At 43.7% G+C, this 27,794-nt stretch overlaps 1 protein-coding gene across 1 annotated transcript in view; it reads right to left on the reverse strand.

Annotated features, from left to right (window-relative positions):
• wwc3 (WWC family member 3) overlaps positions 1 to 27,794 on the reverse strand; it is a 187,234-nt gene that overhangs the window by 45,772 nt on the left and 113,668 nt on the right. The window contains exons 6-7 of the mRNA XM_043700448.2: positions 11,967 to 12,096; positions 2,858 to 3,004 (exon numbers count right to left, since the gene is read on the reverse strand). Of these exons, the coding sequence (XP_043556383.2) occupies positions 2,858 to 3,004; positions 11,967 to 12,096 (277 nt within the window). The remainder of the gene's footprint in view (positions 1 to 2,857; positions 3,005 to 11,966; positions 12,097 to 27,794) is intronic.

Raw genomic sequence — 27,794 nt, forward strand, 5'->3', positions numbered from 1 at the left:
TCCCCGCCCAAGGCGTTCGGATAATCCGCGTTCCTCTGCAGATGGGAGAAATGAATGATTCAATAATGTCAAGTGCTCTAGGTACAAGAGTCCCTACCATGTGGAAACAGGCCTTTTGGCCCAAGGAGTCCAAACTGACACACCAAAGACCACCCCACCCAGACCCATCCCCCTACTCTATATTTCCCATAGCTAACACACCTAAGTTCCACATCCCTGGATACTACAGGGCAATTTAGCATGGTCAATCCACCTAACCTGCATATGTTTGGACTGTGGGAGAATATGGGAGCACCTGGAGGAAACCCATGCAGACATGTGGAGAGTGTGCAAACTCCACACAGAGTTGCCCGAAGGAAGAATCGAACCCAGATCCCTGACGCTGTGAGGCAGCAGTGCTAACCACCTTGCCACCTCACACACATACGTCATACACTTGAGTTTCCTTCACAAAGAAGCAATACAGTGGCCTCTGGTTCAAGTAAAATTTTGATGAACAGGATTTTCAAATCACTATTTGATCATTGATGAATGCTAATTGACTTTCATTCATTTAAGAGGTAGGAACAAGCTACAATTGATGAAGCTGCTCAGAATCAACCAGCAAAGTTAGCCTGAAACAGACACAGCAAGAAATGCAGCAGGTCTGGCAGCACCTGTGGAGAGAAATAGAGTTAATGTTTCGAGTCCACTAAGTCACTGTATCCCTTCTGCTGACAAGTTGCTTTTGACTTTTCCTATCCAGGGGCTGCTTTTGGCTTCCTCTGCTCCTAGTTTTACACAGCAAGTGTACAGGGCTACAAAAAGGTACTCAAGCTGCTCTCACTCTTGAAAGGTACGCAAACTGACACAGTTATCTTTGTCTGATCGATCACACAAGTGCTCTTGTCCAACCCGTTTTAAATGATCTTTTGCATTTTAAATGTTCCCAGCATTCTTCTGCAAAAACCCATCCTCGCTGTGACCTCTGAGGATCCAGGACATAGTGATGGAGCAGCCTCAACACTTGACATAGATTAACTGGCGTAAAGTACTTTGCAGGGAATAAGGATATCAGGGAGTCATAAATCACTGGAAGAACTCAGCAGGTCTGGCGGAATTTTGCGAGTGCTGCGGAGAGAAAGCTGAGGAGAGGAATCGGCCCAGCTGTTTCTGAGTTTGTGTCTGATTTCCAGCACCCTCAGTTTCTTGTTTCTTTCGTTTGAGGATGGCCGGGCGCTTGTGCAAACCTATGCAAAAACCATAAGTGCATGAAGCCATTCGGCAGAGGCGGCGGTGGGGGGGTGGATATTGACATGACAATGTGACAGCGATAAGGGACAGCGTGGTCAGAGTGACAGCCACAATTGCAGAGATTCCAAAGGTTATTCCAAATCTTCAGGGAAAAATCAAGGCAATAGAGCAGTAAAATACTTTTCGTGACACGTATTATCTCCTTGCAACAAATAATAATTTAAAAATAAAATTAATGCTCTTTGGCCAAGTACGTAAAACACTTGTTTCAAGATAGCGGATCACAGGGAGGGATAAAAAGATTATTCTGTAATGGCAATGATATCAGAATTATACAGTCAGACAGCACGGAAATAGGCCCTTCAGTCCAACTTGGCCATGCCGAGTGGGTTTCCCAAAACAAACTAGTCCCATTTGCCTGCATTTGGCCCACATCTCTCTAAGTCTTTCCTATTCATGTCTCTGTCCACGTATCGTTTAAATGTTGCAACTGCACCTGCATATAGACACCCACCCTCTGTGTAAAAAAAAAGAAGTTGCCCCTCAGGTCCCATTTAAAAGTGTTGGGAAATAATATCCCAGGATACACAATCTTTCAAAAGACCTGTGTAATGGGAAAAAGCAGCACCGATCGTAAAGGATGATATAGAAGGACGGCGGTGCAAAAGGATCTTGACTCAGAATTAGGGAGTGGAAACAGCATGGGTGAATTTTAAGAACAGGAAATCCTGGGAAATACAAGTGAGTAATAGTTATACCACCAGATTGAACATTAAACAGAAAGATTATTGTAGCAAAACCCATGTAATTATTGCGGGGAACTTTAATCTTAATATACACTGCACAAAATCCTCCTTCCCAACTTGTATTCTGACATTAGCCATGCAAAGTCGTATGTACATTTCTAGCCATTCAACTACATCCCTTTTGCTCTACCAGATGCTGCCCAAAAGGTCACTTACTGGAGCTCCGATCAAGGTGTGGACGTTGCTTCACAGTCAGTGACACCAGATTTACAAAGATTTTGGTCCATTGTTATTGTCAGTACTGGATTAAACACATCAGCTAACAGGCAAATTACTGCAGATGCTGGAATCTGTACTGAAAACAGAGAGTGCTGGAGATTACAGCAGGTCAGACAGCATCCGTGGAGAGAGAGAGAGAGAGAGAGAGAGAGAGAGAGCAAGCTAATATTTTGACTCTTAGATGACTGTTCATTACAGCTCTGATGAAGAGTCATCTAGACCTGAAACATTAGCTTGCTCTCTCTCTCTATGGATGCTGTCTGCCCCACTGCGATTTCCAGCACTTTTTGCTTTCAGCCAACAGCCAGGATCCTTTTGCTGCCCTAACTGTTGATCCAAGAATCATTTCCAATCCACTCTAACACTGCTCAGGGACTCCCATCAGCCTGGCCAGTTTCTCAGGCACATTGTGCATCCTGAAGGCTTTCTTACAACATCAGTCTTTTGTAGTTACAGAAACAAAGAGAAAAAAAAAACCCAGATCTATTCGTTTTGCTTTCTCAATGCAACCGAGTGTCACCGATTCTGCAAATGCAGTCTGAAGTCACAATGAAAATTAGCCAGGGTTAATAAATAGATCTTTGCATTTGAAAACATACCTCTCCGATGATGTCAGTCTGTGACCCTGCTTCACAGAACTGTTGTGATAAACACTCAGAGGCCAAGCTTGGATTCATCTGGAGATCCTGCAGGGAGTTCTCAATGCAACAGCTATTCCTGAATTCATCTGTTAGTTTAGCAAGGCTCTGGAAAGCAAGACAAACAATACAGTAAGATTCTAATTCAGCGCAGGCATGCTGAGTAGCAACGTTACAGCCGCAGTACAATCATTTTGCTGTCTAAAGCTTTTCCAATGCCGGTTAAGGCTGGTGGGTAGAAATCGGAACAGCCATTTTGTATCAATGGGGCATCAGCAGCATATGACCAAAATTAAAGTGCAACTTCTTTGAGCATTTGGGGAAAACAGGTTATTGGAACCTCTCATCATTACAGAATGTTCTTTTGAAACTTTATTGTATCATCCCTTTGATAATGCAGAAGATGAAGATCAAGCACATAAACCAACCTTAAAATGTACTGAAGGATGGAGGATCCACAATATCGCCATTGGTTTCCTCCTGGCTCCTAATTCTAATGATCAATACTCCAACGTCACGTCATAACTCCGGGGGGTGCCTCTCACTAATGTGTACAGAAGCTCACTTTCTCCGCTGTTCGTCAGTCAATCATAATCATTAGAACCCAAGAAATAGGAGCAGGCGTTAGTCACTCACCTGCTCAAGCCTATCCGGCTTAGCAACTAGTGAAGGAGGTGTAGACATTCCCTTAAACTTTACGGAAGTGAAACAGGATGCCTATTGCATGCCTACAAAGCTCGATGATACATTTACTAAAGCGGAGGCACTGAAAATTACATCACAGATTTTAACTGGCAACTGGCTTTGCTGGGAGACGACAGCGATTCCACTTGTAAACTTCTACATCTGTACCTGCCTTCAAACTGGTTGGATTGTGCCAGAGTATCAGACTTGGGTAGGGTTTTGGCTTCAACTCGGGTTAGGTTAAAGACAGTGACATGTTTCGAGAGCAACTATCCAAAGCTTTAGGGAAAGAATTCATTTTTGGCCACTTTCAAGTTACACATGGGCTCATGAGCATAACGTCACAGTCATACAGCACGGAAACAGACCCTTCAGTCCACCTCATCCATGCCGACCAGATATCCTAAACTGACTTAGTTCCATTTGCCAGCAATTGGCCCATATCCCTCCAAACCCTTCCTAATCATATACCCATCCAAGTGCCTTTTAAATGTCGTAATTATATCAGCCTCCACCACTTCCTCTGGCAGCTCATTCCACACGTGCACCACCCTCTGAGTAAAAAGGTTACTCCTTTTTAAATCTTTCCCCTCTCACTCGAAATCTATGTCCTCTAGTTTTGGACTCCTCTACCCCAGGGAAAAGACCTTGGCTATTTATCCTATCCATGCTTCTCATGATTTTATAAACCTCTACAAGGTTACCCCCCAGCCTCCGACGCTCCAGGGAAAACAGCCCCAGCCTGTTCAGCCTCTCCCTATAGCTCAAATCCTCCAACCCTGGCAACATCCTTGTAAATCATTTCTGAACCCTTTCATGTTTAAACAACATGGAGGATATAGAGTGGCAATATTTCTGGGCCTCTCTTAAACAGGGCTCCTGCAGTACTGTGAAAAAAGGATCAAACGACGAGAAACTCTTTTGACAGCTACAACAGGCAGCAGGAGGTGGGTAATTATGGAAGGAGGATGAATCCCGGGAATAACCGAGGACAAATTAATAGATGTTTCAGGTGTGGCTCAAAGTATCACTGTGTGTGGAATTGTCTGAAAAGGAATAACTGGGTTTTTAAGTTGACATGACAGGGAAGATAATGAAGGGGAGAAGGATAATACTGACCAATCACGTTGGCCACTAGAAGCATCAGTCCAGTAGTGACCATCCTGGGAAAGGACTTGCTCAATTGTGCAGTTCTATATAGTGGCTGTAAATGGACAGTACATGGGCTGGACAGTATAAAGTGTCATGTGTTTTTTTTAATGTAAGGAAGACCAAAGTAAGGTCAAAGAGTAACAGACCTATTTGTTTCAGGTTCAGTCATGCCAACAGTCTGAAATCACAAATCAACAATCAGTAAGGACATTTAAGATAGCAGATGAATATCGCATCATAATGACAGGGTAGAATCCAGTGAAATGCCTTTATTGATGAGTAAGCCTTCAATAAAAAGACCAAATAAAGTTAGATATAAAGTATAATAAAGTAATATCTTTGGGAGATCTGTAGATTTGCAATTTTCATAGTCAGATTACTATTGCATTTCCTTAACAATGCTGATCTTCTCAAAGCAGAATGTTACGGAAGAATTAATGGCATCCAGGGATAGGAATTTATAGGAACAGAAACAAATCACTTCCAAGTTACATTGACAGTTTGCATTTCAACTTCTCACAAGTTGAAAGTTTTGTTTAAGAATGCAGGGTCACTAGATGAGGAATACACTAAACTCAGAAAGGGTATTAATGAAGATTGTGATATTTGAGAGTACAGAAAATGCCTTTGTGACCCAAAGTAAGTCTTCCCTTGGTGAGGGACTTTAATGAAAAGGACCTGAGGGACGTTAAGGTATGGGATAACACAAAATATCTTTTGTCCTACAGTCTGTAGGCAGAGCGACTCGATTTAAATCGGTCAATAATAATTTATAGTAAAGTCGGAAAAGGTATTATTGACGAGGCAATGGAAAGATAATATGCATGAGACTGAGAAGACTGGCTAAATTCCTAAGGGATAACAGAAGTGAATTTGCCAATGAGGAGATCAGGAGTGTGTGGTATGATGGTGCTGTGCCTTTAAGAGGGGTTTACTCTGGGTGGTTCCTCTTGCGGAATGCATGCTTCAGACACAGTGGGTGAAAAACCTTGGTCTCCTGGAGAGTGTTTTTTTTTAAATTTAGACAAGAGAAGCATGAGTGGGTGCAATCAGGCTCAGACAAACCCAGGGTTTTAGTTTTGCTTTCATTAGAACAGGATCTGGTCCAGATGGGCCAATGGGCTGAGAAGTGGTAGATGGAGTTTAATTCAGATAAATGCGAGGTGCTGCATTTTGGAAAGCAAATCTTTCCAGGACTTATCCACTTAATGGTAAGGTCCTAGGGAGTGTTGCTGAACAAAGAGACCTTGGAGTGCAGGTTCATAGCTCCTTGAAAGTGGAGTCGCAGGTAGATAGGAAGTGAAGAAGGCGTTTGGTATGCTTCCCTTTCTTGGTCAGAGTATTGAGTACAGGAGTTGGGAGGTCATGTTGCGGCTGTACAGGACACTGGTTAGGCCACTGTTGGAATATTGCATGCAATTCTGGTCTCCTTCCTTTTGGAAAGATGTTGTGAAACTTGAAAGAGTTCAGAAATGATTTACAAGGATGTTGCCAGGATTGGAGGATTTGAGCTATAGGGAGAGGCTGAACAGGCTGGGGCTGTTTTCCCTGGAGCGTCGGAGGCTGAGGGGTGACCTTATAGAGGTTTACAAAATTATGAGTGGCATGGATAGGATAAATAGGCAAGGTCTTTTCCCTGGGGCTGGGGAGTCCAGAGGTAGAGGGCATAGGTTTAGGGTGAGAGAGGAAAGATATAAAAGGGACCAAAGGGGCAACTTTTTCACGCAGAGGGTGGTATGTGTATGGAATGAGCTGCCAGAGGAAGTGGTGGAGACTGGTACAATTGCAATATGCAAGAGGCTTTGGATAGGTATATGAATAGGAAGGGTTTGGAGGGATATGGACCGGGTGCTGGCAGGTGGGACTAGATTGGGTTGGGATATCTGGTTGGCATGGACGAATTGGATCGAAGGGTCTGCTTCCATGCTGTACATCTCTATGACTCTATTTGAGATTGGTGTTGGCTGTTGAAGACACAGGTCTCTCTCTCTCTCTCTCTCTCTCTCTGTCTCTCTCCCGCAGCAAGAAACTCAGGTCCTCTCTCTGCTGCAAGACTGTTCCATTCAGGTTTCCTTTCTCCTGCACTGTGGAATAGGTAGCATGTGAGAAAAATCTGTTTTGCTCAATCTGCCTTTGCCAAGGGTGTGTTTATGGGATGCTGCCACATTGGAACAGATGATGATTAGTAGGTAAATAATAAAGAATTTCAACAGAGTTAAAGCTGTGCAAAGTATATTTTTTTCATTTGTATTTTAACTGTGTTGTAAGAATAAAGTGGGTTTTGCTTAAAGCCTTATGGTGGACCAACTGAATCACATTTGGAATCCAGTGCCCTTCTCTTGCCTTTAAATAAAAATGACAGTTAGGGTCCAGGCTTTGCTTGAATATTTTGAGGGGGTTTGGTTTTGGTCCATGAGAATCTGAATATTGTAACAACGTACACAGCAGAAGAAAGTCCTTTCAGTAATGGGAATTCTGAACAAAATCACTCCATGATTGATAAAATGCTCTGCAAGATAGTCACTTAGGAACCGTAAATTCACAATTGCTTTAGTATGGGCAGTACATGCAGAAAATGTGTTTGACATAACTGGGGGCTACAGCCACGATATTTAGGATCATGCCCCAGGTTTAGGAGGGACCTATAACTCATTCAAATTTTTGCAGAACATTTGAAAGGCATGATGCAGGTAGAGTGACATTTAGGAGGTTTCAGAAAAGATCAGGAGAGTTTTGAGGTTTCAACTGTAGCAAATAATGGGCTCACTAAAAGGTGGACCAAGTGATAGTCAAGATTGGGAGAAGCCATTTATCACAAAGCTCAGCTAACAGGCTGGTCTGCATGGAGCCATATAGCCATGCAGCATGGAAACAGACCCATTGGTCCATCCAGTCCACGCCAACCATAATCCCAAACTAAATTAGCCCTACTTACCTGTGATTGGTCCATATCCCTCCAAACCTCTCTTATTCATGAATTTATCTAAACGTCTTTTAAACATTGTAACTGTACCCACATCCATCACTTCATTCCATACATGAACCGCTCAGTGTAAAAAAAATTTGCCCCGGACATTCCTTTTGAATCTTTCTCCTCTCATCTTAAAAATATGCTCCCTAACCTTGAAAACCCCCACCCTAGGGAAAAGACACCTGCCAGTCAGCTTATCTATGCCCTTTAGGATTTTATAAACCCCGATAAAGTCACCCCTACACTCCAGTGGAAAGCCTCCCAACCTTTCCAGCCTCCCCTTATAACTCAAACTCTCCACTCCCAGTAACATCCTGGTAAATCTTTTCTGAACCCTCTCCAGTTTAATAATATCCTTCCAATAACTGGGTCACCAGAACTACACACAGTGCTCCAGAAGAGTCCTCACCAACATCCTGTACAACCTCAATGTAACGCCCCAACTCCTGTACTTAAAGGTCTGAGCAATGAAAGCAAACATGCCAAATGCCTTCTTCACCACCCTGTCTACCTATGACATAAATTTCAAGGAATTATGTACCTGACCCCTAAGGTCTGTCTCTGTTCTACAACACCTCCCAAGGCCTTACTTTTAATTTTATGAGTTCTGCCCTTGTTTGTTTACCAAAATGCCTAGGATATGCCAGAATAGGGCTTGAGAGTGGATGGAAACCTTTATAGTAGGAAGGGCAGGAAAGGCCTTTACAAAATAAAACACTGGCTGAACATGCAAGACAAGGAGCAGAGTATCAGACCTATGGATTGGCAGAGGGAAGTAAAAACATGAAAAGTCAGGAAAGACGGCACAAGTCTTTCTGGCGCCTCACAGCGCCAGAGACACGGGTTCAATTCCCGACTCAGGCGACTGACTGTGTGGAGTTTGCACATTCTCCCTGTGTCCGCGTGGGTTTCCTCCGGGTGCTCCGGTTTCCTCCCACAGTCCAAAGATGTGCAGGTCAGGTGAATTGGCCATGTTAAATTGCCGATAGTGTTAGGTAAGGGGTAAATGTTGGGGTATGGGTCGTTTCGCTTCGGCGGGGCGGTGTGGACTTGTTGGGCCGAAGGGCCTGTTTCCAACACTGTAAGTAATCTAATCTAAAAAAAAGTTCAGACAGTAAGCCTAATTCTGACTGGAGCCCAGGGGAGAAATCAATAACCTATGGTTGCCTGCTGTCAGGACTGAACTGTAGTAGCCTAAGTAGAGACAGAAGAACGAGTAGAGGACACAGTGTAACAAGATGCTGAACCAACAACCAGATGAGAAGCAGCTCCAGAATTTGCAGCCCTTATGGATCTAGTGGCTACACAACATTCAGATGGTAATCTGCTATCCGAACTTTTAACAGTTGTAGAGAGTTTGGTATACGCACACAGACACAGAGAGAGAGAGGTGTCAGATAAAGGCCAGCCAGTAATGCCCCATGAGTGAATATGCACAAGGAAGGTTCTACCCAATGTCAGGAATAAAGCTGAGGCCAAACCTGTAGTTTGGGAAGTTTAGAAACATATGTGCAACCAGCAAGTGACAGGAGATTTCTCAATAATGGGAGAACTAAGTTGAGGATTGTTCTAGCACTTCAAGTGACCCACTGATGGGAATGTCAATCTCCTGATGACTAAACAGCATTTTTCAAGGGTAACAGTTTCAAAGGAAAGTAATTTTTAAAGCCTCCAAAAGAAGCTGGAAATATAAAAGGGAAATTATAGAGGTTAAACCAAAGTGTTCCTGGGGATAAATGATATGGTCAGGGTGTGGAACAAAGACAAATGGAACTGAGATTATCCAATCTGCTCATTGGTTACCAACTATCTTTCACTGTTGTAAAAAGAACACAGCACACACAGTTCTCTCTTCCCCGAAGGGGAGCACGTTGAGCCTAGCAGCTTTCCATAAACGACATGGGAAAGGGAGATAAATTAAAGAAGAGATGAACATTCTTTTGATCAGCAATTAAGTCACTAAGACAGCATACCACAGAAAGTACTTCTGTTCAGTTATAGGCTCCTGTTTCGTGTAATTGGCATGCAGTGTTTGAACGAAGGAATTTCCAGCGATTATATTCTTTGCCGGAAGGAGAGTCACGCTGACAAAGAATGCAAATCATTCTCACCCTAATTCTCAACTTCTCGCTTAAAAAGAAATGCAATGTCTGCTGTGGGCAAAGAATTATTTCTAATAGCTCATCTCTTGGTGTTTAAAAGTCCTGCTACTCTGAGAAAACTTTCTCGTTCAAGATACTAAACCAATGAATGAGAGATTAAGGATGCTCATAGAGATGTACAGCATGGAAACAGACCCTTCGGTCCAACCCGACCAAGATATCCCAACCCAATCTAGTCCCACCTGCCAGCACCCGGTCCATATCCCTCCAAACCCTTCTATTCATATACCCATCCAAATGCCTCTTAAAATGTTGCAATTGTACCAGTCTCCACTACTTCCTCTGGCAGCTCATTCCATACATTTACCACCCTCTGCATGAAAAAGTTGTCCCTTAGGTCTCTTTTATATCTTTCCCCTCTCACCCTAAACATATACCCTCTAGTTCTGGACTCCCCGATCCCATGGAAAAGACTTTGTCTATTTATCCTATCTTAGCCCCTCATAATTTTGTAAACCTCTATAAGGTCACCCCTCAGCCTCTGACGCTCCAAGGAAAACAGCCCCAGCCTGTTCAGCCTCTCCCTGTAGCTCAGATCATCCAACCCTGGCAACATCCTTGTAAATCTTTTCTGAACCCTTTCAAGTTTCACAATATCTTTCCGATAGGAAGGAGACCAGAATTGCACGCAATATTCCAACAGTGGCCTAACCAATGTCCTGTACAGCCGCAACATGACCTCCCAACTCCTGTACTCAATACTCTGACCAATAAACGAAAGCATACCTAACACCTTCTTCACTATCCTATCTACCTGCGGTCCACTTTCAAGGAGCTATGAACCTGCACTCCAAGGTCTCTTTGTTCAGCAACACTCCCTAGGACCTTACCATTAAGTGTATAAGTCCTGCTAAGATTTGCTTTCCCAAAATGCAGCATCTCGCATTTATCTGAATTAAACTCCATCTACCACTTCTCAGTCCATTGGCCCATCTGGTCTGGATCCTGTTGTAATCTGAGGTAACCTTCTTCGCTGTCCACTACACCTCCAATTTTGGTGTCATCTGCAAACTTACTAACTGTACCTCTTATGCTCACATCCAAATCATTTATGTAAATGACAAAAAGTAGAGGACCCAGCACCGATCCTTGTAGCACTCCACTGGTCACAGGCCTCCAGTCTGAAAAACAACCCTCCACCACCACCCTCTGTCTCCTACCTTTGAGCCAGTTCTGTATCCAAATGGTTAGTTCTCCCTGTATTCCATGAGATCTAACCTTGCTAATCAGTCTCCCATGGGGAACCTTGTCGAACGCCTTACTGAAGCCCATATAGATCACATCTACTGCTCTGCCTTCATCAATCTTCTTTGTTACTTCTTCAAAAAAACTCAATCAAGTTTGTGAGACATGATTTCCCACGCACAAAGCCATGTTAACTATCTCGAATCAGTCCTTGCCTTTCCAAATACATGTACATCCTATTCCTCAGGGTTCCCTCCAACAACTTGCCTTAGAATGAAACATTTATTCTCCAGATTGGATGGCGCTGTTCAAAACAGCTTTTATTGCCATCCCCATTGGTTCTGTGAATGTGCTGGTGCAGACCCTTCCTGCTTCATACAACTGACTGGCTTGGTAAAACTCTTTAAAGGCCAGTTAAAAGTAACCACTTTAGTTGGGGTTCATGTTGCACATCGACCAGACAAGGCAAGAGCAGTAGTGACTGAAAGAACTTTATCTGACTTCAATGAAGCAGGATTTGGAGATGCTGGTGTTGGAGTGGGGTGTACAAAGTTAAAAATCACACAGCACCAGGTTAGAGTCCAACAGGTTTATTTGGAAGCACTTTCGGAGCGCTGCTGATGACCACCTGATGAAGGAGCAGCGCTCCGAAAGCTAGTGCTTCTAAATAAACCTGTTGGACTCTAACCTGGTGCTGTGTGATTTTCTAACTTCAATGAAGCAGTTGGTTTTAATGACAATCTAACTGCGTCAGGTTCACTTTTGGCCATACGTTTTCAGTATTTTTGTAAAAAACCGAATTAAGGTTCTCCAATTGCCATGTTTAGATTTGGATTCCTGTTCCCTGGGAGATTGGTCTAGGAGCCTGGGCTGTTAGTCTGCTAATTTTGTGTGGTAAGGAGGAAGAAAGTCTTACCTGAATAAGGTCCTGTTTCTCTTTCTCTCCTAAAGTAATTGACTTTTTGATCGTTCTCAGCTCATTCATAATTTCCTGCGCTTCATCCAGTTTATAGTTAGTTTGACTGTCAGACATTTTGCGGTCAATCCTGAATCAAACGAAAGAAGAAAATATCTTAACCATGTTTTTTACGTTTCTCTCCTTTGTGCACTAGCATTTCTTTTTGGCTTATGGGAACAATTCGGAGATTTCAGTTTTTATAAAATCCCCAATTGCGATTTGTGTCACTTTTGAGAATAGCCGTTGCAATCACTGAATGAACAGGTTTGCTGACAGTCAGTGCTATAGCATTGTTATTCCCCCCATTGCACAGTTTAACAAAATCAAAGGCACTGGGAGCAAAAGAACTCTGTTGTCTAACAGCATTACAAAGCTTTTGGTACATCCAGTGTTTGGGATCAACAAGTCAAAAGCAGCTACAACAAACTGCAACACAGGCTATGACACAGGGACAAAGGAGACTCAATTCTTAAAGAAACAATTTAGCATGGGTTTATTTATGAGGATTGATCAAAGTCTGAAGGTCAGCTCCTCAAAAGAATGCAATTCCACAAAAATCGCACATTTATCTCTAAGACAGAGGAGGTCATGATGGTCTGTTCTGACTGGAGTAAAACTCAAAATTAATAACACTCCAAACACAGTATGTATCATGTTTCACATAGACATAGAGAGAGACACAGTCAGAGAGATATTCTACAGTGAAACAGGCTCTTCGGTTCAACTTGTCTCTGCGGACTAGATATCCTAAATCAATCTCGTCCCATATCCCTCCAAACCTTTCCTATTCATTTACCCATCCAGATGCCTTTTCAATGCTGTAATTGTACCAGCCTCCACCACTTCCTCTGGCAGCTCATTCCATACACGCACCACCCTCTGCGTGAAAAAGCTGCCCCTTATGTCCCTTTTACATTATGCCCCTCTCATCTTAAACCTATGCCCTCTAGTTTTGGACTCCCTTCCCTTGAGAAGAAGACATTGTCTATTTACCCTATCCATGCCCCTCATGATTTTATAAATCACTATAAGGTCACCCCTCAGCCCCCGATGCTCCCGGAAAAATAGCCCCAGCCTGTTCAGCCTCTCCCTATAGCTCAAACCCTCCAAACCCAGCAACATTTTTGGAGACCTTTGCTGAACCCACTAAAGTTTATCAACATCTTTCCTATAGCAGGGAGACCAGAACTGAGCACAGTGTTGCAAAGATGGCCTAACAAATGTGCTGTACAGCTGCAACATGACCTCCCAACTCATTTACTTAATGCACTGACCAATAAAGGCAAACACCTTCTTCACTACTCAACTGAAGCCTCCCCATCTACTCCCATTAGTACCCTCTCCGGATAATCTCAGTTCCATTTGTCTTTGTTCCACACCCTGAACATAATCATTTATTTCCTGGATAAATGAATTTAACCTCTGTAATATCTCCTTTCATATCTCCAGCTTCTTTTGAAGGCTTTAAAAATTACTTCCCTTTGAAACTGTTACCCAATAGGATTCAGCCTCTTGTAGTGTAAAATCTGGGTTTATCTAAACCAGGCCACTGATCACAGTTGGAGAAGGAGATGGGGGAGGAATGCATGCAGTGATTCCAGGATTCACTGCATGCATTTCAAGATTTCTGCCCACTGAATGGAAACATAGCTGCTCCTTTTAAGTTTCTGCTCTTTTCAACCTTACACTTGGGCGTAAATTTTCTGGAATGATAGCTAGCCTCTCTCTCTGACCCCCAAGGCTGTCACATGGAAGCCAGGGTTTCAGACGGGCGCGTGAATAATCACGGGGCTGTCCTCGGGAGGGTGCTAACAATTGCAGGGAAACCCATACATGGAAAACCAGCGATGTAACACAAGGCCACGGTTGACACCATTCAAAATGTTGAGACTTTCCGAGAACAAGAACACAAGTCAATCTGTTACAACGTGCAGAGAATGTAGCAGCGAGCAGGAGGGTGGGATCTGTCTTGAGCATTTTTGGGGAAACCCAACCGTCAGCCGGGTAAGACCGTTCCCCAAACTGTTTGCCCCTCTCTTCCACCAACCCAACCCCAGCACCTTGGCTTGCAGCAAAATCACAAGGTTAGAGTCAAACACGACGAGTCAATCAGTCACGGACTAAAGCAACCTTTTGACTCCCCCACCCCCCTCAAGAGACTTGGTAGGTGTGGACAGAACATTCTAGAAAACAAAAAAGGTGCCTCCCGTGTGCAATGCTGCAGACATATTTGTTCAGCCCCTTCACTCACGATGCCTTTTAACCAGCCCGGATCAAAGTTAATATCCACTAATGACATTCCCAGAGGTCCAACTCTCCTCTTGATTTATCAACCTACTAAGTCGCCATTCACTCTAGGTTGCACGAGTCATCTGAAGTTATTATCTGAAACAGAATACTGCCTTCGGGTTAACCTGCCATCAGCTATATTTCAATTCCTATTTAAAATCGTAAACCAATTCACATTTTTATCATACTTCAGCCTTTGCTAAAACTCCACGGAATTGACGCATTCTCCTCAGGTCCTTCAAAGACTGGGAGAAACCCTGTACGGTTTCAGAGCCATTAAATTCATCTTTTACAAGCCTCATATCTCCTGCCCTAGAAGCCAAAAGCTGTCCTGGAATGTGTGACAGATAACACAGGACTTCAGATTAAAATACAACGCCTGTTTTAGTACTGAAGGGGCCACTGACAAAGAGAAGCACAACTCATCAAACACAGATTATCGACATGCCCTAAGAGCATTCGGGCTCCTCACAACCTTTTCAGTCAGTGTAAATAGATGGTGTTTGTATCTTGAAACTTACCTTCCGTTGTAACGTTATGCGAGCAACAAGCTGTGAAACATCAGAGTCATAGAGATGTACAGCAGGGAAACAGACCCTTCGGTCCAACCTGTCCATGCCGACCAGATACCCCAACCCAGTCTAGTCCCACCTGCCAGCACCCGGCCCATATCCCTCCAAACACTTCCTATTCATATACCCATCCAAATGCCTCTTAAATGTTGCAATTGTACCAGCCTCAACCACTTCCTCTGGCAGCTCATTCCATACACGTACCATCCTGTGTGTGAAAGAGTTGTCCCATAGGTCTCTTTTATATCTTTCCCCTCTCACCCTAAACCTATGCCCTCTAGTCCTGGACTCCCCGACCCCAGGGAAAAGAGTTTGCCTATTTACCGTACCCGTGAGTCTGCATGACTCAACTACAACAAAAAAAGACTTTACTGGAGCAAATGCTTATGGAAGAGCCTTGGCTCAATGCCAGGCTGACATTTTAGTGCAGTAGGTATGTCAAAGATATTTTCTTAAGGACGAGATGCTAAAGTAAGCTCCATCATATTCTCTCAGGTTGGTGTAGTGTTGCCCGTAGTGTTAGGTGCATTAGTCAGGGGTTAAAAAGTAGGGTAGGGGAACGGGTCTGGGTAAGTTGCTCTTTGAAGGGTCAGTGTGGACTTGTTGGGCCGAAGGGCCTGTTTCCACACTGTAGGGAATCTAATCTAATCTAAAATCCAGGAGAAATTACACCTCTTAATGCGATAATATTGCCACATGTAGTTCTTGGTTTTGTTTGATGGGATTTATCCTTTGTAATAAAAGCCAAATTCTGTGGGTGCTAGTAATCTCAAAACAAGCAGAGAACCCTGGAGACACTCAACAGGTCTGGTAGCGTATCTGTGGAGAGAAAAGCAGAGTTAACGTTTCGAGTCTAGTGACTCTTCATCAGACCCTGAAAGGCTAACTCTCACTCTGCCAGAGCTGCTGAGTTTCTCCAGCAACTTCTGTTGCTTAAGTTACTCCCGAGTGTCCTGTCATCACCTGACAAAAAGCTTGGTCAAACAGTTAGGTTTTAAAGGAAGGTGGAAGGGAGGAAAGCAAGAGAGATAGGGACAGGGAAGCCCAAAGCTTAGGGGCCCAGGCAGCTGAAGGCAGTGATGGAGAGAGAATTCGAGAAGCTTCGATATCGGAAAAGCCTGAGAATCTGGAGCAGGAGGAGGAGGGAAGGCCTGATACATGTGAAAGACCTGGTGTGCAATAACACAGACCAGAAAGTTTCAGAGGAGTCAGTAGATGCCTGAACCAAAAGATATTACTAGCTTTTCAATAGTTCAACAACACTTTCTTAACACAGAAGTTAAAAAGCATCCTGTTAGACGCTATTAAAAAGCATATTAAAGTGAATGAAAAATCCACAGCATGTGCCCCCAACTTCAGCCATCATGGGGCAAGGAAACTAATCCTCTTCTCAGGTCAAAGGTTAAATATGGGCCTTTAGAGGCTAGGCCAAGCCAGCCTAAACGTTGATAAGCAAAGTTTGTGGGAGCACCACTCTGCACAACTCATCCACTGCTGACAGCAGATTGATATCAGTGACCAGTCCCACCACCACCCCTTCCCCAGAGACAAGCAAGCTTTACTCATAACCTGGTAAACTCTTGACTGTAATTGCGCTTTCATTAGACTCAAAAGTCAAAACATGAAACTCAGAACATGCTCAGGAAAATCGGTAATCATGGAAGTTGAACAAATATTCAAGTAAACACTTGGTGCATGTTTCACAATACTGGCATTTCCAACACCGGTGCCTTGTGGTGGACCCTGAAAAACCTCTCAGCCAGGCCGAGAAACTGTAACCTAGAGAATTGTATGGACTGAGTATGGTATTGTACAAATTCTCCTGATCTCAAATTCTCTCTCCAAGAGTGTTTGATCACAATCACTCCCTCCCAAACTTACATTTGTATAGACCCCTTTACATAATAAAACATCCCAGGACGCATCACCACATCATAAAGTAAAGTTTGACAGCAAGACATGTGAGTGATGCGGGCAACTGGTCAAGACCTTGGTGAGAAAGATACATTTTAATGACTGTCAAAGAGGGAGAGAGAGGTAAAGAGGTCCAGAGCTTATGTCCATTGAATTGAATTGAATTGAATTTATTGTCACGTGTACCAAGGCACAGTGAAAAGCTTTGTCTTGCGAGCGATACAAGCAGATCAGAGAGTTAAGTAGCATAGATAGTAAATAATAGGGAGAATGATTGTAGGAAATAGGAAACTTAGATCTGCACGCAGGAGGTTGCAAGGAGTCAACCATATCCAGCTTAATTAAAGGGCAAAGAAACGCGAGGATACACTGGAACTGAAGTTTTGTAACATTGGGAGCAGGTTACATTGATGATGTAAATACAGTAACCCACCCCAACTATAACCTAGGTGTTGGGGGGGGTGGGGGGGGGAAGTGTTACCATTGACTGGAAACTGAACTGGACTTGCCATGTAACTACAGTGGCTACAAGAGCAGGTCAGAGGCTCAGAACACTGTGGCGAGTGACTCACCCCCAAAGCTGTCCACCATCTACAAATCAGGAGTGTGATGGAATACTCAACGTTTGCCTGAATGTGTTCAGCCCCAACAACACTCAAGAAGCTTGACACCTTCCAAGACAAAGCAGCCTGTTTGATTGGCACCACACCCACAAGCATCCACTCCCTCCACCACAGACTCTTGGTAGTAGTAGTTATTCCTATCTACAAGATGAACCGCTAACATTCACCAAAAGGTCCTTAGACAGCACCTTCCAAACCCATGGCCACTTCCATTTAGAAGGTCACAGGTAGCAGATACCACCACCAGCAACCTCCCCTCCAATCCACTCACCATCCTGACTTGGAAATACATTGCCATTCCTTTATGGTCACTGGGTCAAAATCCTGGAATTACCTCCCAAAGGGCATTGTGGGTCAACCTATAGCACACGGACTGCAGCAACTCAAGAAGGCAGCTCACCATCACCTTCTCAAGTGCAGCGAGAAATGTTAGCACAGTCAACAGGGCTGCGGGGAGAATGCGGGTAAGTGGAGTTGAAATGCCCATCAGCCATGATTGAATGGCGGAGTGGACTCGATGGGCCGAATGGCCTTACTTCCGTTCCTATGTCTTATGGTCTTATAGTCCGTGATGCCCACATCCCATGAGTGAATGAAAAGAAAACAAAGTGATATCAGGGCCATCTCTATCTGACTGAATATTTCAGCGCAGGCTGATGCAAGGTAATTTGTTTTTTTTTGCTGGCGTCAATGAGTTCTCAGTGCGTTCAGCACACTGGGCTGGGAAAAGGAAAACATTATGTTGCTTCACATCTCGTGGAAGCTCAGCACCAGCCGCCTTAACCATTCTCCCTGAAAGATATACAGTACATCCTGAAAGAATGGAAAGTTCTGTCGCCTCGGCTGCCTTTTACATCAGCTGCTGGCAACATTCCCTCACCTAACCACAGCCCACTTCCTGCAAAGCTTTCCATCAACAGCAGGTACTGTTCAAGTGGCCAGCTTTTCGCTCAGCCTGCCCGGCAGCAGAAAACAATTGAACCTTTATTCTAACACAGCACAGACTTAGAGACGTTTGACTGTTATCTGAAGATCACCCCTGCCCCCTACCCACACCCCCCTCAACCGCACCCCCCCCCCACTATGTTTTGTGTATGTGTTTACTCTGCCTCATGTATTATACATTCTCTCAGTCTTTGTTGAGGTGCTGACAAGCAATCACATTCTATTCCAGAATTACCTCAGGGTTTTTAAGCCGGGAAGTTTGGTGGGGGGGTGGGGGCAGAAACAGGAAAGGGATTTGGGCTCAGACTTGACGTTGCTATTTTGGTTGCGTTTAGTGACGGCACAATGATTCCTCAATCACCAAGGTGCAACACTAAGACTGGAGACTTGCTCTTTACTCTCAAGACATCAGCAACACAGGGGAAAAAAAAAGCAAATTGTGCCCCATTTTAAAGCAGCACGCATGTTTGGCTCAACTCGGCCAAAGAGTCTATTTCACAGCATTGTCCTTGCTCTCAAGCACTCAGGATGGAGACACATTCTCCCAACAGCAAGCATTAAAATATCACCAGTGCACTCCCTGAATGTCACATCGGCCATTATCGGCAGCTCCCTGCTATAGGAGGGATGTTGTGAAACTTGAAAGGGTTCAGAGAAGATTTACAAGGATGTTGCCAGGGTTGGAGGATTTGAGCTGTAGGGAGAGGCTGAATAGGCTGGGGCTGTTTTCCCTGGAAGGTCGAAGGCTGAGGGGTGACCTCACTGAGGTTTGTAAAATCATGAGGGGCATGGATAGGGTAAATAGACAAGGTCCTTTCACTGGGGTGGGGGACTCCAAACGAGGTCATAGGTTTAAGGTGAGAGGGGAAAGGTTTGAAAGGGGCAACCTTTTCAAGCAGAGGGTAGGTGTGGGTATGGAATGAGCTGCCAGAAGATGAGGAGGAGGCTGGTGCAATGACAGCATTAAAAAGCCATCTGGATGGGTAGATGAATAGGAAGCGTTTATGGGCCAAGTGCTGGCAAATGGGACTAGATTAGGTTAGGATATCTAGTCGGCATGGACAAGTTGGACCGAAGGGTCTGTTTCCACGCTGTACAGCTCTATGACTCTCAATGACGCCCTGGACTTCCAGACATGCACCTCAGATTACCAAGACAGATCTAACATATTCCTAGAGGTTTGACCATGTGACACATGAACAGATGACTGCTCATGTGACACTTGCATTAAAATTCCCAACATTTTGTGAATTTTTCAGAATCCACCTTATTTGACTAACTCACTATCACCACATTGTAAATTGAATATTTGGCTTTATTTTGTAGTGTGAATCACAAAATCCTTACAATATAAGAAAGAGCAAAAAATACAATTTAAAGGTTAGATCATGTGTCGATACACTGCTAAGATTTTTTTTTAGCAAAAGTTAAAAAAACATAAAAAGGTGAGGAGGCAGTGGTGCAGGGGCAACGTGGCTGGACTAGTAATTCAGAGGCCCAAGGCTAATATTCTATGAACATGGGTTCAAATCCCAACATGGTAACTGGTGGAATTTACAGAAAAACAATCTGGTGTTGTGAATTTGTCTCAGTGACAGTAAACACGAAACAATCAATTATCAATAGTTGGACAAACATATAGGTTTCACCACTGACCTCCAGGGAAGGAAGTCAGTCAGTCATCTGGTCTACATGTAACTCCTGACCCACTCGTAACTGCTCTCTGACATTGCCTAGTAAGGCTCTCAGTATCTTGGCAATTAGGGACGAGTGAACCAAAAAAACATGCCTAAATGAAATTCAATTCTCCGACTGCTACCCTGCATAACCTGGAGGTGAGGCCAGGTTGTCACAAAGAGGCACCAAAGCTGTCTGACCTGCAAAACTTCAATTATATTTCAGAACACAGCACAAGCCAATGGAACCACTCCCTTCCCCAGCTTGCATTCCACTCTCCACTGGAGAGGTTGCTGGTGTGTCTGTGTCTGCTTGTGTGTGTGTGTGTCTGCGTGTGTGTCTCCGTGTCTGTGCGTGTCTGTGTCTGTGCGTGTCTGTGCGCGTGTCTGCGTGTGTGTAACTGTCATAAAACTCTGGATTCGAATCTCGATCAGGGCTTGTCACGATGATTAAAGTTGCCAATCCAATGCAGTATTGAGTGAACGTTGCCATATCAGAGGTGCTGTCTTTCAAGTGGAAGGTTCAACAAAAGTCATATCTGCCTGCACTGGTGAATGTAAAAGTTGCCATTGCATTATTACAAAGAAGAACAGGGGTATTATTCCTAATGTCCTGGTCAGCGTAGATCCCTCAATAAATTCACAAATACATAATGCGGTCACGATCACATTACTGTTTTTGGCTGCTTGATACATGCCCATTAGCTGCCACTCTTCTTACATTACAACCCTGCCTAAACCTCACCAAAATGCATCGAGACATTTCTGCGATTGCAAAGAGCCCACATAAATGTCTTTGCCTCCCCACTTCTCCAAATTCTAAACTGCTTCCCCTTCCCTCTCAGGTTGAGTTCCCTTCAGCAGAGGGAGAACGAGAGAGAAATCGGCCTTGATCAGATCAGATGAACAGCCCCATTCAGGGAACTCATATTCTATGAGGTCCACCTGTCTGACCTCATTACAATGGGAGAAAGTGAGGACTGCCGATGGTGCAGGCCAGAGTCAAAACATGTGGTATTGGAGAACAACAACAGGTCAGGCAGCATCTGAGGAGCAGGAGAGTCGACGTTTCGAGCATAGGCTCTTCATCAGGAATGTGCCTCAATACAATCATTACTGGTCTGAACTCAATCTTCTGATTATTGGTTCAAACTGTTATCATCCCCAGGAAACCAAAGTAGTCCATCAAAACCACTGGGCCAAATTCTTGCTCTAGAGGCAGGTGACAATTGCTGCCATGAAACTCAGGAAATCTTATTATTCACCCAAAACTTCATTTATATTTCAGAACATAGCACAGGCCAATGGAACTTCTCCCTTCCCCAGCTTGCATACACTATAACAACTCCAGAGGAATACCCAATCCTATTGTTATCGCACAAATGTTACCTCCCACTGGCGTAGCTCACAGGCTCCACTATTCCCACAGTCATACTGAACTGTTAAAGGTTTTGTTTTAAAGGTACTCAGAGTGCCCCAGTCTACCTCATGTTCAGATCAAGGGTGATAGAAAGCATACGCCAGGATTCTGTACTCAACAGGAATTATAATAAGTAATTGGACTATAGCTGCAGATGTAAAATCACTGCCATACAACACTAAGTAAAATTCTAATCCCTTTATAAACTCACCTTTACCTACATATTACATACACACAGACAGACAAATTAAGAAAACAGATTATTGGTGGAGGTATAAAAAATGAAACATTAGTTGACAGATCTTTGCTTCCTAATTCTTATATTGAGATGATCGTACTTCATCTAACCTAGCCCTTAGTATACAGTTACCTTTCTCTGTAAGTTTCTACTGATGTATAAGAAGTACCAAGTGACTGATGCACTGTGAAAATGTCTCCAATTTATCAGTTCAAAAGTCGCAGCTCACAGCAAGGTCAGTGGTTTCATTCAAATTTAAACCTGGCTTGCTTTTTTGCTGCAAAGAACAGGCAGCCTCTGTTGGGGAAAACAACTGCACACACTGCTGTGTCTTTCTCTCTCTCAGCCTCTCGTGTCTTTCTATCTTGTTTCCAGTTCGCTGAGAATCATTCAGCTTCATTGTAAACAGCTCCTTGGCTCCTGATTGTCTGCATATTGCAGGAGTCCACAGCCACAAAAACAGAGGTCACACGAGGTATTAAAGTCCTTTCTGTGACATTATGCAGCCATCCTGGCAAATCTCTGTTCTAAAAAAACTTTCTTTCTCCCTGCAGTTCATAATTTTTAAAAGACACAAACATGAAAAGATAACAGCTATGATCAGCTCGCAGCTGTTCACGGTGAGGCTATCACAGTGAGATAATTGCGGGCACGAGCACAAGGTCTGGTCAAGGAGCTATTTTTGTGGACAGCGCATGCCTGTGATTGGGAGCCACTGCATTGCCTGGGACTGAAAGGTAAAAGCAACGTTAGCTGTCACCCATTTCTTTCCACTCTCCTTGGTTAGGCTTGATCTTTCTCTACCTTTTCTAGCAATGAAAAAAAATACAAATGTTGAGGTATAGGGTCACAACATATTGATCTAATAAGGCTGCAGAGCAAGCACAAGTGAGCATTATGTTGTAAGTTTATAACTTATTAATTCATCTGGTCATTTAAGGCACCTTGATATTAACAGAGCGAATGTCTGATGGGATTAGGAACCCAACGCAATCTCGATCGAGAATGTGGTGCTGGAAAAGCACCTTCATGAAGGGCTTACGCCCGAAACATCAATTCTCCTGCTCCTCGGATGCTGCCTGACCTGCTGTGCTTTTCCAGTACCACACTCTCGACTCTGATCTCCAGCATCTACAGCTACCCGAGTAGTCAGTTAAGGGATGGTGCGAGTGAATAGGGGTTTGGGCAGTAAGCTTTATTGAAAGCAAAGTTGTATTATTTACAGCATAAATCACTTAAATAATAAAGCATAACAGTGTTATGTATTCCCCCACATTACGTTTCTCTTGCTTAGTATGTGTTTTTACACCCGATTATATGGAACTCTTGATCAACTGGAATATTTGATTAAGTGTCAAACTCCTGGTCCCACAGGTGCCTGTCTGTTAATAAAATGTTTGTTATAGTTAGTAACTTGAACAGGAGAGTTTTGCAAGGCTATGGAGAATGGGGAGGAGAGCGGGATGGACTACCATGGCTGTTTCAAAGTGCCAGTACAGGAGTGATGGACTGATTGGTCTCATTACAGAATTAATTTAAAATATATCAACGGTTGTTAAGGATCCCTCCATTTATTTAAAAGGTCAACAGTACTTTAGCCTCTTCGATGCATCACAGTTTCATCATATGGTTTGAATCCACAAGCTTAGGCTCGACACAGACAGGCCCAGCCTAGACAGAGTGGACATTGGGAAGATGTTTCCATTGGCAACAGAGACTAGAACTAAACAGCAAAGCCTTAGAGTAAAAGGGAAGACCTTTCAAAACTGAGATAAGAAGATAATAAAATATTCACTTCAATTTTAGGTATTTGCATTATAACTAGAAGTAATACAGATAATGTGGACGAGATTTAGCAAAGAATGGAAAGACCAACTCTGTCCCTCAAAGATTTATGTTGTCAGATAATGTAGGGTATCCTAGCTTTCCGATGTCCTCCAGCCTTACAATCCTCCAAGAACATCACACTCTTCATTATGATCTCTTCAATATTCCCTGTTCCGATCATTGTCCATCATTCTCCATGTTTTTAAGCTGCTGAGGACCTAAACTCTAAAATGCCTTTCTTAAATCACTAGGCCTTTCTAACACGCTCCCCTCCTTTAAGACACAATTTGAAGAAATGGTCTTAGATCAAGCATTTTGCTCGCCTTTCCTAACATTTCTTACAATGATAGAGGGTCGAATATTGGGTGAGAACTCTCCTGTTAAGTGCCTCAAATATTTGCATTAATGATAAAGGCACTATATAAATGCAGACTAACTGGAACAAAAGAAAATCCTTTCAGTCTATTGAGCCCACTCCTTCCATGGTTATTGTGAGCCCTTCCTCAGCTCACTGGAACAGGTACAGATATTTTCCAATCAACCTGGAAAGGGATGCCACTACACCCTCTGGATTAGGTGGGACTTCACCTCTCAAGCCTCCTGGTCCAAAGGTAGGTAGACTATCACTGCCACAAGAACCAACCTTCTCTGTCCTTCTCAGGGATTACAAACTTTAGGTAGTTCCTTCATTTTTAGAGTGTCATTTTCCTGTTGACACCGCCAGGTAAAGATCCAGGTCCTTGGTGTTGATTAAAAATACTTCACTAATATTGAGACAATCACAATTATCTTCACTATATCCATATTTTACTCAGCGGGCTTATCAGAAGGTATGCCATTGGACAGATGACTGGAGTCAGGACTGGGGGGAATGGGAGACGTCTAGTCAGCCTTACAAAATCATTTCTCACTCTTTGGATTATGGATTAATTTTTCAAATCGGGAGCACCTGCAAGATCAGAGACCCTAATGTAAATGATAAAGTAGTCTCTGATATCTTAATTACAATGGTACATTTCTACACTTCTTTCTTCTCCCTCTCAAGGCCCTGCCAGTACATTTAACAGCTTGGGGGCCTAATTTTTTAAGTCTAATTTTTAAAAAATATGTTTGTATACACCTCTATGGCAAGTGAGACATGAATTCAGAATGTCTGGCCAGAGGAACGGCCACTACCACTATCCCCTGCCCCCACCTAACCAAATGTTGTATGATCCCAAGACCCTAATTAACATGAGATGGCAATACAGTTACTACAAAGTAGCTTGAAACTTCCATCTATTCAAAATGCCCACAGCCAAAGTGCCAACTGAAATACAACTGCTACCCGATGTGACTAATTGATAAGCGGTCAACCTCCAAGTTAGTACTGATGCCTCAGCCTCTGTTCAAAGAGATTACAAACGAAGTTTGCCTCTGATCATCTTCAAAAGCGCTGTGTTTCTGCATGGTTGGTATTAAAAACATGTTTGATACAGAGCCTGGAGTGCGAACAGTCAAACACTTCTTTTTTTGCAGACAAGCTTGAGATCGTCCACTTAAATTTATCAATGAAGCCAGATGAAAGGTGATCTGGAAGAAGTGACGTAGGACAGCTCTCAACACCTTCCAAAAGAAAGGAAATCAATGGAGCGACAAATAGATTCTTCCAAGAAACAGATGGGAAGGTGTGAAAACATCAGCAACAAGGGTTTAGATTCCTGAACAGTAATAGTCATTGTTGCGACCTTTGTTAAAGGGAATCAGGTCGTCAACTTCATAAATTGACGCAGAAAAAAGCTGTAAAATCTTACAAACCAGGAGGTGGCCATTTGACCCATTGTCCCGGTGCATGCTTTCTGAAAGAGCTTCTACACAATATAGGAACTCAAAGAAATTGGCCATACAGTCTCACTAATCAACAAGAATGTGGCCAATCTGCAACATAACTCTGCAGATCTACCTTTGCCCCAAACCCCTTAATACATTTCCTTGACAAATATTGATCAATCTCAGATTTAAAATTAACAATTTGTATAATGTCAATTTGCGCAAGGATGATCCATACTTCTCCCACCCTGTGCTTGCAATGTCTTTCCCAATTTCACTTCTGAAATGTCTAGCTTTTGTTTTTGACTGTGCACTCAATCCTGTACTCCACATTAACAGTTCTCCCAATCAATATTGGCTCTTTCTCTGAATATCTTATAAAAATTATATTAAGATCACCCCTTCAGATGCTGAATTTTGGGGAACTCAACCTCTGTTGGTGAAATTTCTCCTGGTAATTGAAGTCCAGTTTCCAGGCATCATTCTGTGAAACATATAACCACATGCCGCAGAGATCAAAAACAAACTGAGCTGTGGCACCAAGAGTCTCGCTCACTTGTCCAAGTGTGAACAAATTGAAGTTTTGTGTATCTTAATCATAACTTCTCTCCTGATGGCTATTTTCATCTCCCTGCTCAGATATCTAAGACATATGTCTGGGACAAGGAGGACCTTCTGGCCCTAAGGTATGGACACTAACACCAAGCAACAAGACCCTATTGCTTCCCTTAATACTTTAGTTCTCTAGCTAAGAGGCCCACATTTCATGTGTATTTTTGATCATTTGTGCATTTGTTCCTGACAGTGTGGAACAAACCCTTTGGTCCAACAAGTCCACACCAACCTTCTAAGAGTATCCCACCCAAACCCATTCCTCTACAGTTACCCCCGACTAAGGCACCTAACCTACATATCCCAGAACACTATGGGCAATTTAGCATGGCCAATTCACCTAACCTGCACATCTTTGAATTATGGGAGGAAACCGGAGCACCTGGAGGAAACCTGCGCAGACATGGGGAGAATGTGCAAACCCCACACAGACAGTCGCCCGAGGCTGGAATCGAATCTGCGTCCCTGGTGCTGTGAGGCAGCAGTGCTAACTACTGAGCCATCTAGCGATTATCAATCTGGATCCTCATGTCTTTCAGGACCAGCAGTGTTTAATTTTTCACCATTTAGAAAGTGCCCTATTCCATGCATTTTGCACTCAAAGCCAAAGACCTCACATTTACCTACATTAAAATAAACTGTAGTTTTGCCCATTGTTTTATCTGTCAACCTCTGTATCATGATTTACCTCTCTTTACACAATTACCATGCTGCCGATCTTCACGTCATCAGCAAATTTGGATTTGTGACTTTAATAATTGCAGAAAGTCATTCATGACTTGTGAATCGTTGAGAATCCAACACAGAAGGACCCTTGTGGTGTAGTGGTAGAGTCCACACCTCTGAACCAGGAGTTCCAGGTTCAAGTCCCACCTGCTCCAGAGTATAACAGTGCGAGACAGGTAGTTTGGAAAATATCTCCGGGAGATCCAAGATGGCGGCGATTCAGCAAGTCTGAGTCTATAGTGCTCCTCCCAAGACCTAGGCAAAGTGGGCCACCCTCCCTCACCAAATCAACTAAAAATAGTTTTTATTTAATGTAATTAGTGGTTTAGTACTAAATTTATACAGTTCAGTCTCCTGTAAAAATGACTAGGGAGAAAAGAGCCCGCAGTTCTCAGCAGGCAGCAGCCCCTCCCCCACCCCTACCCTCCCCACCTGCAGCAGAGGGGTCCGCAGTCACCCCGGGGGACTTACCTACGGTGGCGAGCCTCGCAGAAATAATCTCCAAACTCGATGCGAAGATCGATGCTTTCATAGAAGAGTCCCGAAGTTGGTGGAATTCATTCTTGGCCGCGCTACAAAAGCACGGCCGAGACATCGAAGAAATAGAATGCCGAGACGGAAGGGCGGAGATAAGGGTGCGACCTCTGAGGCCATTGCAGAATCGGCCGTGGATCAGGTCCGGACTCTCGAGCAGCAAGTCCGGACCTTAGAGAATCACATTGACGACCTCGATTCTCGAGGTCGAAAAAATATTCGTTTGCTGGGCTTTCCCGAATGCGGCCAGCTTACAAGGTTCCTTGAACAGTGGCTTCTGCAGTTATTGAATCTGGAGGCTGGATCAGGCCAGGTAGGGGTAGAATGGGCCTACCGGGTCACAATACGCGGGCCCGGCTCGAACCAGCGCCCCCGCCCGGTCCTGTTCCAACTGCAGAGCTATAAGGTGAGGCAGATGCTTTTGGAAGCCTCCAGAAATCTTGGGAAAGATCCACAAGCCATGATTCATAAAGGATCCAAGATTATGTTATTTCAGGACTTTTCCCCAGCAAAGAAGTGTTTAAGGGATTTAAACATTCAATACTCTTTGCGCTACCCAGCTATACTACGCTAGGGCTATGAAGGGTCCGTGTTTAACTTC

The sequence above is a fragment of the Chiloscyllium plagiosum genome, unplaced genomic scaffold, assembly GCF_037043375.1.
Source record: "Chiloscyllium plagiosum isolate Xiang-an unplaced genomic scaffold, Cpla_swu_hap1 HiC_scaffold_12, whole genome shotgun sequence".
NCBI classification, from domain to species: domain Eukaryota; kingdom Metazoa; phylum Chordata; class Chondrichthyes; order Orectolobiformes; family Hemiscylliidae; genus Chiloscyllium; species Chiloscyllium plagiosum.